Source organism: Pan paniscus, chromosome X (genome assembly GCF_029289425.2).
Source record: "Pan paniscus chromosome X, NHGRI_mPanPan1-v2.0_pri, whole genome shotgun sequence".
In the NCBI taxonomy this organism is placed as follows: domain Eukaryota; kingdom Metazoa; phylum Chordata; class Mammalia; order Primates; family Hominidae; genus Pan; species Pan paniscus.
The window spans coordinates 139,095,001-139,117,157 of record NC_073272.2 but is presented as its reverse complement, the minus strand read 5'-3'; the positions used below and the strand labels follow the sequence as shown (position 1 = coordinate 139,117,157).

General features: G+C 37.1%; 1 protein-coding gene across 2 annotated transcripts in view; it reads left to right on the top strand.

The window, feature by feature from the left end:
- Nucleotides 1–22,157, top strand: part of MCF2 (MCF.2 cell line derived transforming sequence) — a 112,285-nt gene that overhangs the window by 26,394 nt on the left and 63,734 nt on the right. For both annotated transcript variants that reach the window (XM_034949775.3, XM_034949776.3), the window contains exons 2-4: nt 13,951–14,019; nt 18,838–18,952; nt 20,080–20,170. In XM_034949775.3, the coding sequence (XP_034805666.1) occupies nt 13,951–14,019; nt 18,838–18,952; nt 20,080–20,170 (275 nt within the window). The remainder of the gene's footprint in view (nt 1–13,950; nt 14,020–18,837; nt 18,953–20,079; nt 20,171–22,157) is intronic.

Here is a 22,157-nt window from a genome sequence, read left to right as displayed (position 1 = left end):
GAGCAGGATGGCAGAATAGAAGGCCCCACCAATCATACCCCCTGCAGGAACACCAAATTCAACAACTATCTACATAATAAAAGCACCTCATAAGAACCAAAAATCAGGTGAGCATTCATAATACCAGGTTTAAACTTCATATCACTGAAAGAGGCACTGAAGAGGGTAGGAAAGACAGTTTGAATTGCCAATGCCATCCCTCCCCCACTACCCTGCAGTAGCCACATCTCTGCAGCATGGAGAAATCTGTACACTTGGGAGAGGGAGATCACAGAAACTGTGGGACTTTGCATTGAACTCAGTGCTGCCCTAGTCACAGTGGAAAGCAAAACTGGGCTGAACTCAGCTGATGCCCACCCACAAAGCGAGCATTCAGGCCAGCTTCAGCCAGAGGGGAATAACCCATATCAGCAGTAGGAACTTGAGTTCCAGCAAGCTCGCCGCCATGGGGTGAAGTGCTCTGGGACCCTCAATAACCTTGAAAGGCAGTCTAGGCCACAAGGACTGCAAGTCCTAGTGTGGAGTTGGGTTCAGAGCCAGTGGACTTGGGGAACATGTGACTTTACTGAGACACCAGCCAGGGAAGCTAAGGGAGTGCTTGTGCCACCTCTCTCACAACCCAGGCAACACAGCTTGCAGCTCCAAAAGAGACCTCTTCCTTCCACTTGAGGAAAGGAGAGGGAAGAGTAAAGATGACTTTTGTCTTATATCTTGGGTAACAGCTCAGCCACAGAAGGATAAGCCACCAAGCAGAGTCATGAGGCCCCCATTCCAGGCTCTAGCTCCCATACGGCATTTCTAGACACACCTTGGACCATAAGGGAACCTACTGCCTTGAAGGGGAAAAGCCTATCCAGGTAGGATCCATCACTTGCTGACTAAAGAGACCTTGGGCCCAGAATAACCAGCTGTGATACCCAGGTAGTATGCCATGGGCCTTGGGTGAAACTCTGAGATGTGATGGCTTCAAGTGAGACCCAACATATTTTTCAGCTGTGATGGCTATGGGGAGAGACTACTGCTTGAGAAAAGCAGAGGGAAAAGTAAAGGGGACTTTACTGTCTTCCACTTTAGGTACTAGCTCAGCCACAGTGGGATAGAGCACCAAGAGGGCTCATGCGGTCCCTGATTCCAGGCCTTGCCTCTGGGAGGGCATTTCTGGACATGCCCTGGGCCAGAGGGAAACCTGTTGCCCTGGAGGGTGATTCCCAGGCATGGCAACATTCACCACAAGCTGATTAAAGATCCCTTGGGCCTTAAGTGAATGGAAGGACAGAAGCCTGTATGGCTTCACCTTACCAGTAAAGAAACACATAGACTCAATGTAAAGGAATGGACAAAATATATTCCATGTAAATGGAAACCAAAGGTGACCAGGAATAGCTGTACATATATCAGATAAAGCAGATTTTACATCAAAAATGGTTTTTTGTTTTTTGTTTTAAAAAGGCTGGGCGCGTTGGCTCAATGCCTGTAATCCTAGCACCTTGGGAGGCCGAGGCAGGCAGATTACTTGAGGTCAGGAGTTCGAGACCACCCTGGCCAATATGGCAAAACCCTGTCTACTAAAAATGCAAAAATTAGCTGGGCGTGGGGGCTTGTGCCTGTAGTCCCAGCTACTTGGGAGGCTAAGGCCGGAGAATTGCTTGAACCTGGGAGGCAGAGGTTGCAGTGAGCCGAAATCACGCCACTGCACTCCAGCCTGGGTGACAGAGAGAGACTCTGCCTCAAAAAACAAAAACAAAAACAAAAAACAAAAAACAAACAAAAAAAAAGCCACCCCAAAAAACAAACAGTAAAAAAACAAAACAAAACAAAAACTGGAGAAAGAGAAAGGAGGTCATTTTATATAATTAATTGGTCAATCCAGCAAGTGGATATAACAATTCTAAATATATATTTACCCAACACTAAAGCACCCAGGACCATAAAGCCAATATTACTAGATCTAAAGAGAGATATAGACTGCAATACAGTAATAGTGGGGCATTCAACACCCCACTCTCAGCATTAGACAGATCACCTAGCCAGAAAATCAACAAAGAAACATTCGATTTAAACTGTAAATTAGTGGGAGCTAAATGATAAGAACTTACGAACGCAAAGAAGGAAACAACAGACATTGGGGTCAGCTTGAGTGGGAGGATGGGAAGAGGAAGAGGAGCCAAAAAAAAAAAAACAAACAAAGCAAACTATTGGCTATTGGGCTTAAAACCTGGGTGATTAAATAATATGTACAACAAACCCCTGCAACACGTGTTTATCTATGTAACAAACCTTCACATGTACCTCCAAACCTAGAATAAAAGTTAAAAAATAATGAAAAAGTCTGTACATTAGACTGAATGGACCTAACAGAAACTTACAGAAGATTCTATTCCTTAACTGCAGGATATATATTCTTTTCATCTACACATGGAACGTTCTTCAGGATAGACCACATTTTATGCCACAAAACAAGTATTTAACAAGTATTTAAAGGGAATTCTTATATACTGCGGGTAGAAATGTAAACTAGTACAGTCACTGTGGAAAATACCATGGAGATTTCTCAAAAAATTAAAAATACAATTACCATTTCATCCAGCAATCCTGCTACTGGGTATCTACCCAAATGAAAAGAAATCAGTATATGAATAAGGGATACTTGCACTCACATGTTTATTGCAGCATTATTCACGATAGAAAAATATGGAATCAACCTAAGTGTCCATCAACGGATGAATGGATAAAGAAAATGTGGCATATATACACAATGGAATAATATTTGGTCATAAAAAATGAAATCATGTCATTTGCAGCAACATGGATGAAACTGTAGGTCATTATTTTAAGTGAAATAAACCAGGTTTAAAGGTAAATATTGCATGTTATTACTTAAATGTGAGAGCTAAAAAATTCATCACATGGAAGTAGACCATGAAAAGACAGATAACAGAGACTGAAAGGGTGAATTTGGAGAAGGGGGAGGGTGAAGAGAAGTGGGTAAAAGGGTACATACAATTAGAAGGAATAAATTCAATGTTTCATAGTAGAGTAGGGTGACTATAGTTAACAGAAATGTATTGTACCTGGGTACCCAAGCACTTGGGTACTTGGGACACCTTAAATACCATTTTGATCCCTACACATTATATACATGTAACAAAATTTTACATGTACCCCATTAATTTGTACAAAAAAATCAACTGACCCTCAATATATGGGCTACTTTTTTGGACTCTCCATTCCATTCCATTGATCTTTATGTCTATCCTTATGTCAGTACCACACTCTTTTTTATTGTAGCTTTGTACTAAGCTTTGAAATCGGGAACTGTGAGTTCTCTAACTTTGTCCTTTTGTTTCAAGACTGTTTTGGTTAATTTGGCTCCCTTGTATTTCCATATAAGTTTTAGGTTCCACCTGTTAATTTCTGTAAGAAAAAAGCGAGCTAAAATTTTTATAGGGGTTCTTTTCAATCTGTATATCAATTTAGAGAGTATTGCTACTTCAATAGTATTATATTCCAAGATATGAACATGGATTGGCTTTCAATTTCTCAGATATTTAATTTCTTTCAATAATATTTTATAGTTTTGAGTATGTTTTCCATTTATGCTTTGTACAATAGAAATAAAATTGATTCTTCTATCTTGACCTTGTATCCTGCACCCTTGCTGAATTTGTTAGTTGTAACAGCTTTTGTGTGTCTGTCTGTCTGTCTGTGTGTAAATTCCTTAGTGTTTTTTATGTACAAGATCACATCATTTATAAATAGAGATAGTTTTACTTTTTCCTTTGGGGAAGTGACTATGAGCAGTGGGTTCCCCAAGACTATCCCAGGTAAGATGGTTTATGAGGTGGACTCACATGACTCGAACATAGTTGAACTCATGGCTAATATTATTACAACAAATATATTTATATACATATGTGTCATATATATGTGGGTTATAAAAAGACTGGAATTTATTTTTTGACTTTTTCTTTTTTTATAGTTGTATGTGCTTGGCTCTAAGGTACTTAATATAGGGTTTTGGACAGAAAAATGAGAAACAATCAAATGTGATGATGGCATTCAGATCTAAGATACCTCCAGATTTCAGAAATGTTAACATTTGAATAGAATAGTACTTAGCATCTTAGAATAGTATTCAGGACAAGTTTTGTTTGGAGTTTTATAACTGATAAGAGAGAGCCTTCCTCCTACTTTTCCTTTCTCCTTCTCCTTCCCACACATTTTGTTGTATACGTGCTTGTACAAAACCTGAGTCATAGGGAATCTTCAGTGAATTGCCTGAGGTTATATCAAAAGTTGGTAGCTAATTCACTGTAGAAGCCACCAGTTCTTATATCCCTGCCATTCTGTTGTAGGCGTTGACTGCCTGGACAACATCTTTGTGTTAAGTCAGTGATGCTGAATCAGAGGCTTTCAAGAAGCCTGTTTTCCTCCTCTGTCAGCATGCAAGATCCTACACTTTCTGCTTCTGGTCTTGCTTTCTAGCTTTAACTAGATCATCCTATCTCTATACTCAAACCATATCAGTCCCTATAAAGTCCCTGATTCTTTCACCTACTCCTATATTGATGCCTTGTTTCTTTCACTTGGGATGACATTCTCTGTTCCCCTGTCCATGTATTTGAATCCTAATCAATTTTGAAGGCTCAGCTTACATGTCTCATTATCTATTAAACCTTCCCTTTTCTCTCATCCTCAATTTAGGTGTAATCATTTCTCCTCTCTCCATACTTTATATTGCATATTTCTATTCTAGCATGTACTATACCCTGCCTTATATTATGGCCAGTAGTTTGTATATATTTCCATCTTCTCTTAATTTTTATGCTTTGTGAGGTGAGGAACTCTGTTTATATTCCCATGGGCCACAGCACCTAGCAGAGAGGAGCAAATGAGAATCCAGTGGATATTTGCTGAATTGAATTACACAATGGATTGGAAGGCGGCTCCAGTAGGTGTTAGCAGGAAAAGGATTTAATATGAATCTTGGTTTTATTCTGTTAGCACAGAATTATGAATGCCTTTTATATTGTACCTTTACTGCAGAACAAAGCACTGCATAGATTGTTTTACTGTAGTCCAATGGGAATTCATTTTGTGATGGTTTCAGAATTACCCTTTTATTTGTTTCACCTTTTAAAGCATAACATTTGTCAAGACAACATTTCAGTTTATTGCATGTGCTAAGTCATTACTATTTACAGATGGTATAGAGTATCGATGTTCAGATTGAAAGGAAAAAAATACACACATAGAATCCCATCTGCCTTGCACAGGATTTAGGACTCAAACAAAACCTAATTTTATCTGTCCTGCACATCAGAAGTAGGGAACTTTCAAAGAAATCATTGCTAAAAGTAAGCATCATTGTTGAGAATTTCAGGCTGTAAAAATAATGGAGTTTCTTTCAAAAGATTGTTTATAAACATTCTTGATATGGTTTGGGATGAAACCAATCCTGGAAGAAAATGGGAGGTTATGGAGTCATATCTAGTTAGTAATTTGCATTAGAGCTATTTGGGTATAACCTTCTGAGTACAGATTTTAGATGACCTATCTGAAGGTTAGGGAACTAGATAGATGACATGGTAAAAGCTTTGCTGAATCTCCTACTAGATTCTACTTTGCATCTGAACAGTGCCTGGCACCTGGCATTTGTTCAGTATGAGTCTTTCAAATGAAGAAGAGAAGTTTGAATGAATGGTATGTATGAATGGTATGAATGAATGAAGTATGAAAGGTAGCCTCCCTGAGGCTGTTAACTTATCTGCAAGATAAGTGTTTTAATATCAACCCTGGAGGATTGTTGTTAGGACCAGAGAAACTGCATATAAAGTGCCTTGTGTAGTGCCTGGTTGATACTAGTTGCTCAGCAAATGGTAGCGATTGTTCATTTACTACACTTTCTCAGTCTGTTTTCATATTGGTGGTGGCAATGAGTTTATTGCCATGGAAGAGACTATCTTTCTGGCTGACATTTCCCTTTCTATTTTTATTTGTTTGTGCTCTGTTTTTACCTCTTATTTATTTTTAGGAAACCATGTGAGAGTAGAGGCATTTCCTCTTTTAAGTAGTTTATTTGCTATGGCTCTGTAGTGCTTGGATGACATGGCACGTGTGTGCAGCCTGGTTCAGAACTCATATTTTTCTATTGTATATGAATAGAAACCCCAGAGAGGTTGGATAAATGGACATGAGAGAGCGTCGCTGTGAAATAAAGTTCAAGTGTTGGAATTATTGCTGTTACACTCTGGGATCTGAAGTAAAAAAATGTTTTCTATAAAATGGGAAAGCTTATAGATACCAATTTACTTAATTTTTAAGCTATCATTAGCCCCATAGAATAACTAATAAACTTAGTATAGTTTAAATTCCTGGAATGGTGATATGTACTCAAATCATGAAGGCAAAGACTCTCAGAGAAATAGTTTTTTTTTAAATTTTTAAATTTTTTATTTTTTTTTTTAGACGAAGTCTTGCTCTGTCACCAGGCTAGAGTGCAGTGGCACGATCTCAGCTCACTGCAACCTCCGCCTCCCAGGTTTAAGCAATTCTCCTGCCCGGCCTCCCGAGTAGCTGGGACTACAGGCACGTGCCACCACGCCCAGCTAATTTTTGTATTTTTAGCAGAGACAGGGTTTCACCATGTTGGCCAGGATAGTCTCCATCTCTTGACCTCGTGATCCGCCTGCCTCGGCCTCCCAAAGTGCTGGGATTACAGGCGTGAGCCACCGCACCCAGCCAGAAGTAGTTCTTAAAAGATCATTTGACCAGGCCTGGTGGTTCACATCTGTAATCCCAACACTTTGGGAGGTCAAGGTGGGAGGATCACTTGATCCCAGAGTTCGAGACCAGCCTGGACAACACAGGGAGACACCCCCACCCCGTCTCTACAAAAAATAGAAAAATTAGCTGGGCATAGTGGTGTGCGCCTGTAGTCCCAGTTACTTGGGAGGCTGAGGTTGGAGCATGGGTTGAGCCCAGGAGATGGGAGGTTGCAATGAGCCAAGATTACACCACTGCACTCCAGCCTGGGCAACAGAGTGAGACCTTGTCTCAAAAAAAAAAAAACACACATCTTTTTTTAGCAGAGGCTTCACTCTGACAGGGTAGCCTTAAAGAATTTTGACCCTCTATTTGTAACTACTCATAATGTATCTTAAATTTCAAGTTTCTTGAACTGTTACCAAAGAAAGTTTCCTTGTTAATAACTGCTTGTCAGGAAATTTTTATTTTATATTTGTGAACTTAATTTCTGTGTTGTCACATAATGAGACAATAGGATATTACATAGATTTTCTATAATCTTTCTGGAGCATTTAACAACATATCTCCATACACTGATTTCCATGCTGAAAATAATTTCACAAGGAAATAATTCATTATGGGGAAAAAAAACCCCACATTGCTTCATCCAATTTAATTTACTGAAGGAACAATATTCACTTAAGTCCCCAATCTCTTCCTTCTTATAGAGGACTCTTGGACATTGAATATGAACTTTTACATATTCTTAAGGTAAAAAATATAAACAAATCCCAAAACAAATGAATATGACTCCGAATTCTATTAATTTCAAATTTGGAACATAAAAACTAAGTTCCTCCTGCCTCCCTTACTGACCCCTCCCAAATTCATGAGTATATAGATTTTTTTTGCTTTCTTTTCCTAGAATCACTTACTGTTGCTGAGAATATACCATTAAATCTTATTCTAAAAGATAATCTATTCCAGTCAACTATATGCTTGATTTTCCTCTCTTTTCTTTACCACAGAGCAGCTTGGCCTTTGTTTGAATGCTATTAATGATAGCAAAGGGATTGTCTATCTTCCATGAAAGTCATTTCATCTGCAGACAGTTCTGACTTTAGAACAAAGTGCTTCTTCATATGGAGTCTTTCTAGCTCTCTCTCTTGCTTTCTGTTTGTCTTCTGTCTCTCTCTGAGGGTAAAAACCAACCAATGAACAACCAACCGACCAATAAACTGACTGACCAAACCTGATCAATAGGTTTGAGAAATACTGCATACATAGCCCATACCCAAGGAGTCACAATGTGTACATGTGTATTTACTAGGAAATATTGCAGTGTGTTTAACCCCTAATATTTCACAAACTTACTTGATTGTGAACTTTTACTTTTTTTCAGAACATCTGTCCAAACACAGCTTAGAGCAGAATCTGGCATATAGTAGACACTCAATAAATATTTGTTTAAAAAGTGAATGAATGCAAAATAAATCTTTAAAAACTTTAAAGCACATGCTGTATTGAGATGATCCATGTTCTGCATTTTTACAAGTGACACAGCCAGACTAGAGCTACTGATTGGATGCGTATACCTTCCTTCTCTATGTGAGCCTTTCTAAATCAATTATTTATTTCCACACATTTTAGAACTTTAAAAATTCATATTTGGATTTCTAAGTTTGTATCCTCATTGGCACAACTACCTTTTAAATAATAAAATAAATATTAGTGATGTGTTTGCTTGACTCTTTTGCTTTTTGATCATATGTAGGAATGAATTAATTGGAAATGCTTATTTTGACTTTTGATTTCAATTTGTATCTGATTGTGTTTGATTGTACAAGCACATGGATTTTCAGCAGAAGTCTTAAAATGAAGATTTGCTCCAGTAGGGTGTTTTTAAGGGTGTTTATCAGATTACCTGTTGAGTCACAGCCCTTTATTTGGCTTCTAAGTCAGCTCCTTTTTGGGCTTAGCAACGAGTCCAATGTAAGGAGAATGAATCCTTTTTATTTGTGAGTAGTTGAGTTTTCTACATGAGACAGCTTGACAACCTTCCTATCAAACGTAAATCTAGTCAACAAGGAACATGCTGTAATGTGGACTTGATCCAGGTTTGGTGATCTAGGCTTTTTATTTCTCATGCTCTAAGTGAATGCATTTAAAAGGTCAGCAATAGGAACAGTATAAATTATTTGTTCTCACTTTTATATTTCAGGAAAAAATCTGTGTGGAAATTCGAGAGGGTCAGCTACAAAGCTGGGTGTAACTCAGTGTCACAACTTTATCTAAAGTCAGTGTTTTCTGTTTCTCTTTGTTCTCAGCAACAATCTTACCTCGTCCCTTGCAGCTGCTCAATTGATAACTGTGTGTCTTCTGTTGTCTTTCCTGTGTTATCTTCTTCCCCTTCAGTCTGTTTCCAACCCAGAACTTGATCATTTATTAAAGTAGTAATATTTTCTCTTGTAACCGTGATTTCATCCTTTCTCTTTAGTGTGGAAATGTTATTTTATTGGCACAGTTGTGGGCTACATTTTATGATAGAAAACATCAGTCTGTTTTTACATCTATGGATTTTACATGTTGTTGGATCTCATAGAATGTAAGGTACCTTAAAAAGCATTTACTGGCCGGGTGTGGTGGCTCATGCCTCTAATCCCAGCACTTTGGTAGGCCGAGGCGGGCGGATCACGAGGTCAGGAGATCGAGACCATCCTGGCTAACACGGTGAAACCCCGTCTCTACTAAAAAACACAAAAAATTAGCCAGGTATGGTGGCGGGCACCTGTAGTCCCAGCTACTCGGGAGGCTGAGGCAGGAGAATGGTGTCAACCTGGGAGGCAGAGCTTGCAGTGAGCCGAGATCGCGCCACTGCACTTCAGCCTGGGGGACAGAGCGAGACTCCGTCTCAAAACAAAAACAAAAACAAAACAAACAAACAAAAAAACCAGCATTTACTGTATTGCCCTCATTTCTAAAGTGGGAGTAATGACCACAGCTAATATTGTACTGAATGTGGAAAAATTGAAGGCCTTTTGTCCAAGAACTGGAGCAAGACAAGGATGCCCATTTTTGCCACTTTTATTCAGCACAACACTGGAAGTCCTGGCCAGAGGAACTAGGCAAGAGAAAGAAATAAGGGGCATCCATACTGGAAAGAAAGAAGCCTTATTAGTTTTGTTTGTAGATGACATGATCTTGTACCCGGAAAAACCTAAAGACTCCATCAAAAAACTGTTAGAACTCTATGAGAACACTTGGACACAGGAAGGGGAACATCACACACAGGGGTCTGTTGTGCGGTGGAGGGAAGGGGGAGTGGGGAGGGATAACATTAGGAGATATACCTAACGTAAATAACGAGTTAATGGGTGCAGCACACCAACATGGCACATGTATACATATGTAACAAACCTGCACATTGTGCGCTTGTACCCTAGAACTTAAAGTATAATAATAATAATAAAAAATTGTTAGAACTGATAAACAAATTCAGTAAAGGTGCAGAATACGAAATCAACGTACAAAAGTCAGTAGCATTTATATACACCAACAGCAAACAATCTGTAAAAGAAATCAAGAAAGCAATCTGATCACATTTACAATAGCTACAAAAATATAAAATACCTAGGAATCAATCTAACCAAAAAGTGAAAGACTATAAAATTTGATGAAAGAAATAGAAGAGGACACAAAAAATTGGAAAGATGTTTCATGATCATGGATTGGAAGAATTAATATTGTTAAAATGACAATACTACCCACAGAAATTTACAGATTCGATGCAATCTCTATCAAATTCCAGGGCATGCTTCAGATAAATAGTAAAAAATTCTAATAACGTATACAGAACCACAAAAGACCTGAAATGGCCAAAGCAGTCCTAACCAAAAAGAACAAAGCTGCAGGCATTGTACTAGGTAACTTCAAAACTTGCTACAAAGCTGTATTGACCATAACAGCATGATACTGGCATAAAACAGACACATAGACCAATGGAACAGAATAGAGAACCCAGATGTAAATCCATACATTTACAGCCAAGTCATATTCGACAAAAGTGATAAGAATCTACAATGGGGAAAGGAAATATTTTCAATAAATGATGCTGGAAAAACTGGATAACTGTATGTGGAAGAATGAAACTAGATCCCTATCTCTCACCATACACAAAAATCAAATCAAAATGGATTAAAGAACTTAAATTGAAGACCTGAAACTATGAAACTACTAGATGAAAATGTTGGGGAAACTTTCCAGAACATTGGTCTGGGCAGAGTTTTTTGTGCAAAACCTCAAAAGCATAGGCAACCACAGCAAAAATAGACAAATGGGATCACATCAAGCTAAAAAGCTTCTGCATAGCAAAGGAAACAATCAACAAAGTGAGGAGACAATTCACAGAATGAAGGAAAATATTCGCAAACTATCCATTTGAGAAGGGATTAGTAACCAGAAAATATAAGGAGCTCAAACAACTCAATAGCAAAGGACCCAAATAATTCAATTTATAAAATGGGCAAAAGATCTGAATAGACATTTCTCAAAAGAAGACATAACAATGACCAACAGGTATATGAAAAAATGTTCAACATCACTAATCATCAGAAAAATGGAAATCAAAACTACAATGACATATCTCACCCCAGTTAAAATGGCTTGTATCAAAAAGACAGGCAATAACAGATGCTGGTGAGGGTGTGGAGAAAGGGGAATTCTTGCACACTGTTGGTGGGAAAGTAAACTAGTACAGCTGCTATGAAGAACAGTATGGAGGTTTTGCAAAAAACGAAAAATAGAACTACCATAGAATCCAACAATTCCACTCTGGGTACATATTCAAAAGAAAGAAAGTCAATATATTGAAGAGAAATTTACACTCCCATGTTTATTGCAGCACTATTTACAATAGCCAAAATATGGACTCAACCTAAGTGGCATTCAACAGATGAATGGATAAAGAAAATATGGTATATATACACCATGGAATGTTATTCATACATAAAACAGAATGAAATCCTCTTATTTGCAGCCAAATGAATGGAACTGGTGGCAATTATGTTAAATGAAGTAAGCCAAACACAGAAACACAAATACTGCATGTTCTCACTAATATGTGAGAGCTAAAAAAATGGATCTCATGAAGATAGAGAGTAGATTGGTGGTTACCAGAGGCTGGGAAGGGTAGAGGGGAGGGGATGAAGGGGAAAAAAGAATGTAAATATATTTATTACCACTGAACTGTATACTTAAAATGGTAAATTTTGTATGCATATTTTACCTTGATAAGAAATATAAAATACAATGGAGGTAATGAGGTGAGGGGTGGGGAGTGACTTGTTGAAAATTACAGAGCAGCTAAGTGGTCAAGCCCACACTAGGCCCTGGTGCTCCCACTCCCAGCCCACAGACTTTTATTTTGTGTCCTGAGGCCTCTCTCGTTACATGAGTGCTTAAACTGTAGAGTAAGCGGACATAGTTTCCATAGCTATGCAAGAGTCTGAGTGGTATCAGAGAATCAAGTTGTTCATATTAATACTTCCAGATCTGCCACCTGACATAAAATGCATCAATTTGTCTTTGTACTTGTTCCTACTGATCAAAGCAAGGGAGAAATTTGGGTCTCCTATTATGTAGGAATATTTTTATGTCTGATGCTTTCTCATTTAAAAAGTAGAACACGTTTTAACTATTGCCACTTTTGCAGGCTCCTGAGGGGAGAGAGGGTTCTTGTATCTTTTGCATTACCCTCATTCTCACCCTTCTTCCATGGCTGCATGCCTGAAAATGTCAATATGTGACACATGTTTGTAGCTGTTATAAACACATTCTTTTATCTGATTAAACATCTAGCATGGAAAGAATAACTGCGAGTGTAAATGTGCATGCCTTGATCTGAAATATATCGAGTCTAAATATATAAAATTACAAGACATTTTTAAGAAATGACTTTATGTATTGACAAATTAGATATTTGTAATGGCATGTATCTTATGAAAATAAACATCAATTAAAATTGCTTTGTGTTTCTAATCATGTGTCGGGGGGGTGTCTATAACAGATAACCTATTCCACTGTCTATTGTGGAACCATTGAGAACTTTTTTTTTTAATTCCCTTGAGGATTGTCCTTTATAAACCACATCCATGTGGTGTGATTTGAGGAGCACTGAGAAGGGTAATGCATCATCAGCCTGACACCACCAGAGACCAGGACTTTGAAGGCACTTTGTGTCAGAGAGCAGGTGAAAAATATGGCTTCAGTAAGAGATGTGAAACCACAGGCATTAAAACCGACAAGCCAAAATAGCCTAGTTTGATGACCCGTTTTCTTTTAAAAAGTTTTCCTTGTTCATGGACCAGAGGCAGGTAGTGTACTTTGATTTTTGACCCCTATAGAGTTCACTAGAATTGAACATTGTAAGTTAACACTTAAGATCTGGGACAATCAAAGCACATTGAACAATGCATGGACATTGTTCCATCTGTAATGATAAAAAATGAGTTAATATGCTACTTTTTATTGAACACTTACCATTATGCCAGGTATTTCACATTTAGTTTGCATGGTACCTTGTGAGGTAGATATCATTATGCCCAGTTTATAGCTGAGGAAACTAAGGTTTAGAGAGGCTAACTAACTTGCCCACGTTTGCATGGCCAGTAAATGCAACAAGCTGGATTTGAATCCACGTCTATCTAGACTAAGAAGCCTATATGGTTAACCACTTGTAAAATGGGATAACAGTACCTATCTTAGAGATTTTTTAAGGATTCAATAAGATTAAAAAATCCAAAAAGCACTTTGTAATTGCTAATAAAGCTTTGTAGAGTGAAAGGCATTATCAGAAGTAGAAGACAATCTGCTACAGTGTCTCCCCATGACCATCTACCCTTCAAATAAATCCGAATGTCCTGGAGTTTGTGCCTTTGTCCTTGGCTTTCTGGTGAGTGAGAGTAGTTTATGTTTTGGGCATAGATTCTGAGAAGTAGGTCACTGGTTCTACTTATTCAGTGATATTTTCGAGTGTGATTTCTTTGCCATGTAGTTGAGAGGAGGAAAGAGATCGACAGTGTCTGTGGACACAGACCTGTGGGGCTCCCAGAATAATTTTAGACACAGTGAGAAATCATGTGTCTAAAATCATGTAAGGCTGTACCTTAACATGTATGTCATTTCTTCTATTTTCGTTTGTCATAGAAACCGATCTGCTCCTCCGTATAAAGGACATCAGTCATTTCTTAATGCAAGACATCGCCTTCTTGTCTGGTAAGCAAACTTTCTTATATATAGTCCAGATAGATATATGACTTGATTAGCAGTTAGTTTGGTACCTATTATATAAATAGCTCGCTCTCTATATATAGAGCTATTATATATATTCATTTGAGAAGCACTATTTCAATAAACATTTGTACATTGTGCACCTAGTTGCTAAACAAATGGACATTTAGAGAATAATTGGAGGTTTTAAGCATTTTAGATATATGAGTAAAACCGACTTACCACTCTTATACATTTGACTTTCAGACGAGTCTTCAGAAATCTATGATAGTTGAAAGTAGAACATGTCTCCTAGGTGGTTGCAGGCTGGGTGGGAGGGGAGCAGCTGAGGTAGCTTCTTTGATTACTCAAATGTGTATTACAAATGGTGGCAAGTTGCACTAAATAATCAGCATGCACTAAGTATTTTTTTTTAGGATTTCATTTACACATTATAAAGAAAGTTGATTTTTCTCAAAGATGTATATACACTTATATATAATTTTTAGTAATTATGGTAAAATAAATTTAACATACAACTTTTCATTTTAACCATTTTGAAGAGTACAGTTCAGCGGCATTAAGTATGTTTACATTTTTGTGCCACCATTGCCACCACCATCTCCGGAGTTTCAGGTCTTGCAAAATTGAAACTCTATATCCATTAAACAATTACTCCCCGTTTCATTCCTTCCTCTCTCTAGCCCCTGTCAACCACAATTTTACTTTCTTTCTCTATGAATTTGACTATCTTAGGTACCTGATGTAAATGAATCATATGGTATGTGTCTTTTTGTGACTGGCTTATTTCACTTAGCATAAGGTCTTCAAGTTTCATCGATGTTGTAGCATGTGTCAGAACTTCCTTTTTAAGGCTGAATAATAATCCATTTTGTGTATATTCCACACTTTGTTTATCTGTTCATCCATTGATAGATACTTTGGTTGCTTCTACCGTTTGGCTATTGTGAATAATGCCGCTAAATAGCATTACACATTTTTAGAGACGTAACTATGGTAAACCATCCTGCCCCTTTAGCTTCTGGTCAGACTTTGGGGAAAGTTTTGCTTAAAAACAAGCAAATTACTTCCAGGTATTAGAGTAATTTGAATTATATCATTAAATATTACATTTAGCATATTAAACAGATAAAGAAAACTTACTGGTATATATTAATACATTGTTTTTATAAAGACGAATGCTTCTTAGGTATTGAGAGTACAAGAAACTATCTTATTCCTTCTAAATAGTTTAATTAATTCTCTGAAAAATGGCACTCACATGCTCAGTTTACTAAACAAGCTTTTACTTTATAAGTGATTCTAATTAGACACTTCAATCTGGCCTCTGCTTTTATTATCATTATTATTATTTTTAAAGACAACTTCTTGCTCTTTTGCCCAGGCTCCAGTGCAGTGGTACGATCATAGCTCAATGTAACCTTAAACTCCTTGGTTCAAGTGATCCTTCCACCTCAGCCTCCTGAGTCACTGGAACTATAGGAGTGTGCCACCACGCCTAGCTAATTTTTATATTTTTGTAGCAAAAGGGTTTTGCTATGTTGCCTAGGCTGGTCTTGAACTCCTGGCCTCAAGCGATCCTCTTATCCTGGCTTCTCAAAGTGCTGTGATTACAGGCATGAGCTGTCGCACCCAGCCTGGCCTCTGCTTTTAAATGATTATAATTACACCTATGATAAAGCTTAATTAAAAATGATTCTAATTAGTGGTAACTGTGAATTAATGATGACTTAATTAATATGGCTTTATGTTTTATTTTATAAGTGGCAGAAATGTGTGAGTGTCAGTAAATTTAGCAGTATGTTACGTTCACTTTTAAGTTTTGGAGATTTTACTTAAGATTATCTGTGTTTTCCAAACCGTGTTCTAAATAGAACCATCCTCAGGGCTTGCTGCACCCATCCAGACCCCTCTCTGCACCTTTCCTTCCTTAACTGCTTTTTGTATTTGTTTTAAAAATGCTTCTACCTATAGCTTCCTTTGAAGAAAGGGTTCCCAATGGTAAAAAATAATTAAAACTTCCTGATTTGGAATGTAAATATCTCTTTTGATCTCTTCTCACAAGTTTACTCGTAGGACAGTACTTGTAGGTGTTCAGTGGTAATAATCATTTATAGATTAGTCAATGATAATTTACTCTTACAGGAGCCTTGCCACCTTTCCTTTGATAAGTATAGTTTGCCTAAGTGCTAGATGGTTCTGTCCTTAACTAGAGTGCTCACCAGCTTGCTTGGCAAGTATGTAGTTATATTTAAGATATTTATTACATTATATATTACATATCATTTATATTACTAGTTCTATACCATACTGTATCTATAGAGGCCCTTTGCTTAAAGATTCACTAAATCTCTTGGTTCAGAATTGTACAGTTTCTCCTTTGAGTTTTTTAAAAACTCTTCAGTGGATGCCATTATTCTCAATGATTATTTTCACTCTACTCTAATTCTGGAATATCATACAGTGAAGATTAATAACCCTTTGATTTAATACTTTGGACTAGTTTGATTAAAAAATAATTTGGGAATGAATACTGTCTCTCAAGTTTCCCTTGGTAAATATTGAGGCAAATAATTAATTTCATCTTTTTCCATGTGCACTAGAGAAGAAAGTGTATTCTGCTTTTGTTGGATGGAGTGTTCTAGAAATGTCAATTAGGTCATGTTGGTTGAGACTGTTGTTCAGGTATACAATATCCTTGCAAATTCTTTGTCTACTTGTTCTATCAATTATTGAGAGATGGGTGGTGAAATATCTGACTAAAATTGTGAATTTGTCTATTTCCTCTTGCCACTCTATCAGTTTTTGCTTTGTGTATTTTGAAGCTCTGTTATTAGGTGCATAAGCATTTAAGATTATGTCCCATTGATGAATCGACCACTTTATCATGATCAAATGATCATTTTAATATCTGGTAATATTTTCGACTCTGAAATCTACTTTGTCAAATATTAGACAGCTTTGTTTTGATTAGCACTGTCATGGTATATCTTTTTCTATCCTTTGCTTTTAATAATTTGTACTTTTATATTTAAAATGTGTGTTTCTTGTGGGCAGCATATAATTCAGTCTTTCTTTTTATCCTGTTTGATGATCTTTGACTTTTAATTGCAGTGCCTAGATCATTGACATTTTATGTGATTATTCATATGGATGGATTTAAATCTACCATCTTACTATCATATAATAAGCAAAATACAAATAGTGAGATGGTAGCTTTTCCCATTTGTCCCATGTGTTCTTTGTTTTCCTCCATTTCTGTCTTCTTTTGTGTTGAGTATTGTTATGATTCCATTTTATATCCTTTTCTTTTTCTTTTTTTTGGGGGGGGTGGAGAGACGGGGTCCTGCTCTGTTGTCCAGGCTGGAGTGTAGTGGCGTGATCTTGGCTCACCGCAACCTTTGCCTCCCAGGTTCAAGCAATTCTCCTGCCTCAACCTCCGGAGTAGCTGGGATTACAGGCGTGCACCACCACACCCGGCTAATTTTTGTATTTTTGGTAGAGACAGGGTTTCAACATGTTGGCCAGGCTGGTCTTGTACTCCTGACCTCAAGTGATCCTCTGGCCTCGGCCTCCCAAAGTGCTGGGGTTACAGGCATGAGCCACTGTGCCCGGCCTGTATCCTTTTCTATTGTCATATTTTTATTGCAGATTGAATTAAAAATATTTTTACATCTTTATTCACTTAAATTCAGCCAAATAAAAATTACAACTGAACTAAAAAAATTTCTATTACTGAGCTAATTTCAAAGTCCACCTTGCAACTTTCCTCCTAAAATAATTCTTCAAATTCTATTTGGCACTTAATATTTATTGAGCATTCACTCTCTGTGTAGGTGCTAGGCTGGCTGCAGATGTGAACCTTAAACACATGTAAGGCTCATCTCTGCACTTAAGTGGCTTTCGTTTTCAATATTTCTCATCCTTCAGGCTGCATAGAGGGCTATTGGGCTGGGTGGAGAAACGGGTAGAAACCAAAATGAAAGCCCAGAGCCGGTGCAATCATTCCCTCACCAAGAACCCCTATGACAGTTACCATTATTCCTGGTTCCTATGGAAATGGGCTTAGGGCAGCCTCACCTATGAGCACTGGGATCCATGCTTTCCAGGGGTCAAGGTCACCCACTTGGTCAAGATACTGCTGGATGCAACTGCTCCAGGTTAATGGCTGCATGGGTCTGCGGGGAGCTTCCACAACCCTACACCTCTGCCTGGACCCCTACCCAGGCTGAACATTGAATTTTGACCCACAGATAATTTGTGATCTTTCTTTGCATTAATAAAATTCCTATGTCATTCCTGCCATCATTCCTTTTGTTGTTTCTTCCATAAACACATTAGACCATCACCTATTTCCTATAGGGTGCTCTGTATCTTTTCCTGCTCACCATGACACTAAGAGATCGATTATATCAAATTTTCCACTTGCTGTCAAGCCATCATTCACTCATTTTAAATTTAGGCTCATTGGTACAGAAACAGTTATTTCCCAACCCCTTGGTTGTCCAGATTGGGGAATCAACTATTTTCCACTGTATTTATTATATGCATTTCATGATATTTTCTTCTGACTATATTCATTCATTTTACTCTCTTTCTTTTTCTTTTTTTATTGAGAAACTACTCTGCCACCTTTTAAACTTAAAGTGTCAGGAACTTGGAGCCATTTTGGTTTTATGTGGAGATCATCATCTTTGCAAAAAAGTTGTGTTGCCGCAAAACAGTATTCAAATCTAAAATCCTCTTCTTGCTTCGTTGTTATATACATTTTTAATTCAGTTGATTATTTTTCTATTGTTGTAGGTGGCCGGGGAAAGGACAATGCTTGGATCATTACGTTTCCAGAAAACTGTAATTTTAGATGTATACCAGAGGAAGTAATAGCAAAAGTACTTACTTACCTGACATCTATTGCAAGGTATAGTATTTCATTACATTTTTTTCAATTCGCTTTATATCAGATATCCATCTGAATGTCATAACATGAAAATGGCTTAATATAGCTATTATTATCATGGTGAATAACCAACTGACTTAACTTCAGAGTAGATAAGAAGTACAACTTAGAAGGAGAAGCTGGCAGCTACCTAAATTGTTACAAAAATTATCCTGAGAATCTATGAAAATAAAATTGGGGATCTAGGAGTATTTGTTCCCATGAAAAAGAACATAGGTTGAGAACGATGGTCATACATATATGCTTTAATTTGCTTAAAAGGAAATATTACCAGCCAAGAGTGAGTACAGCCATTTTTCATTTCTTCTGAATATAACACAAGAAGACTGAATCTTAAGTAGATTCAATAGTGGTACTGGGAGATACTAGGAGGAATGTCTTGAAATTAAAAATTATTTGGAACTAGAATGCTTTAAAATGGAAAGTTTAAAAAGGTTTCTTAGAGATTTTATGTGTGTTAAAGACAAAATTTTCAAAGGAAGAATTTTCTAGTTACTAACCCTGAAGAACAAGAGGACACAAATCTAGGATGATAAAATTCAAAGTCTCATGAACAAAAATCAAATCTCAGAAAATGAAACTTACAATGTACCTATTGAAGCTTGAAAGTGATCTTTTTAGGGCAAATAGAAGTTATATTTTCCATTAAACTGCATTTCCTCAGGAGCAGACTAGAGTTAGAAAAATAGATTTAGCAGTGTGATTTTTGAATGAGTGAATGGATCATTGACTCATGATGGATTGCATGGAAAGTTAAATCTGATATCATGAAGGACAGTTATCTTTGGAGTTTTCCCACACCCAAGATTACAGTATTCTAAATCAATTTTAGTGACCTTCATTACACTATCACTTTCCTATTTAAAAGATTGACATTAATGCTGCAAAAGAAATTTTAAATAGTGAGTAAGGGAATATGTATTCAGATTAGTTTTCTAAGATAGGACTTTGTGATAGCTTTCCAATTCCAAATCTGTCTTCAGTCAAGACATCAAATGTAGATGAAATAATCAGAAATAGAATGAAGGCATATATAACAAATTTGCATTATTATTAAGAAAAAGTTCTTATTTCTTCTTATCGTTCAGGCAAAATGGATCAGACTCCCGGTTTACCATTATTCTGGATCGAAGATTGGATACGTGGTCTTCTCTCAAAATCTCTCTCCAAAAAATCTCGGTAAGTATCTATGCATTATACAGTAACTTTTTATTTTTGTTTTATATTATACTTTCTGTTTTGGGAGGTATAGATTACTTTGGTACTGATGGAGACAATAAAAATTGATGGAATGTGAGGAGGGAAAGTAGAAGGAGAGGTTGTAGCAGAGACTGAGATAAATAACTCTACCCAAAATAAAACCTGGTAAGAATGAGTGAGTAGTTTGTGGCTCCAGTTATGAGTGAGAAGAGATTCATGGTTCTATGTGCCTTTCAGAACAAGGCAAGTTTTTATGGAAACTTTTAAAAATTATTTATTTATTTATTTATTTTGGTGGAAATAGCTGTGTTGCATACTCGTATGTGAAAGAGTATAAAGAAGAAAGTTTAAAACAATAGTAATCCAACCACCCCAAAATAAGCAGTTTTCAACATTTCAGTGTACAACTTTCTAGATTTGTTTTACCCCAGGATAGGGTAGGGAGACGAGTCACATATAAAATGATATATAACTTCCCTACTGGTATCTAGTCCCCAGCTTCCCAAGACCCAGAGAGAGAAACATTTTCTCTAATTAAAACAACGAGAGGTACAATTCTGCACATGCCCAAGATAATTTTTTACACTTTTAGGCTCACAAGGATATCACAAAATTGTTTGACACTTCACTTTCATAGACGAGGAGGGAGATGAGGGACCCCCAGACTCCTTCTGAGCTGGCAAGATATGGGCTCTCTGTGGAAGTGCCATGTGGCCAACTTCCTCTATCAGACTAGAATAGCTGGGAATCAATATATTTTTTTTCTTTGAGATTCCAACATTGCCAGCCATCTGAAATTCTTACTTTGTCTCCTGACTGATTGAGGAGGTCACGCCCACCACAAGAACTTGATTTAGTTGCAAAGGCAAAACAAAAATCTAGGTTGTTGGACTTCCAAGACAATGTTCTAGCACTCGCAAGGTAAAATGGGTAAGATCATTATTCTTTTAATACTCAGAATGAATTATTCCTCACTTTGGACAAATAAGCAAAAAGTGGTTTCCTGTTTATTTAACAGAGGTGTTTAATCATTAGCAGTGGAGAGAAGAGTTAACATTAGATATACTCAAATTACTAAAATAAAATAGAAAAAAATTTGACTTTCTATAGCATATTAGTGCTTTTTCAAAAGCATTCACATTTATTAAGTATTGTTGATTCTCTTCATTTCCTGATTAAGTACTGCAAGTAGGTATCACTATAATTGTCTTATAGATGATTAAATCACATTGATATTTATACTTTGGAATGGTTATGTGATGAATCCAAGCTCAAATAGCCAAGTAACCAAAAAAGCCAGAGCAAGAATTGAAATGTCAAGAATTCCAGTTGGTGATGGTTTCTGTCATTTTCCAATTGGCTTACAAATAGACAAATACATTCAATGTTATTTAGATAAAGGTAAAATTTCTTTTGAGAGATTAGATCTGTCCTCCATATAAAATTGAGCCTTATCAGTGGGGCTAAATAAAGTAAAAGCTATTTCCCTTGCTCTGGTCTTTTAGGATTGGTCCTTGGGCTTGCTGAGTAGACCTTGGTTTATGCTAATAATTGCTTCTCTTATACTAAATAGAGCACTTGTTGCATTAGAACATTTTTTATCACCCAGGTTTTTTTCTTTCGGCCAATACTGCACCCGCCTGATTAAATTAATTTTCATTTTGTGACTGGTTTGGCACCTGACGTTAGTTTTTTTGGTAGAGTTTTATTTTTATTATTCAAAATAGGTGGCTTGTAACAGAGGTTCTATTTTTCATAAAAGAGAAATATAAGATTAGGTCATGATCCTGTCATTTTGAAGTCAACAGAGGGTAATTACTTGTCTACCGGGGAGTGATACTCCTCTTTCTGTATTCCCAGGGCTGCTTTCTCAGTGGAGAATTTTGACCTATGCTCAGTAAAGAAGTTGGATCCCAGGGTCCCTTTATTTTCATAACTGCCAAATTGATCGTGCTGGGAAAGGGAG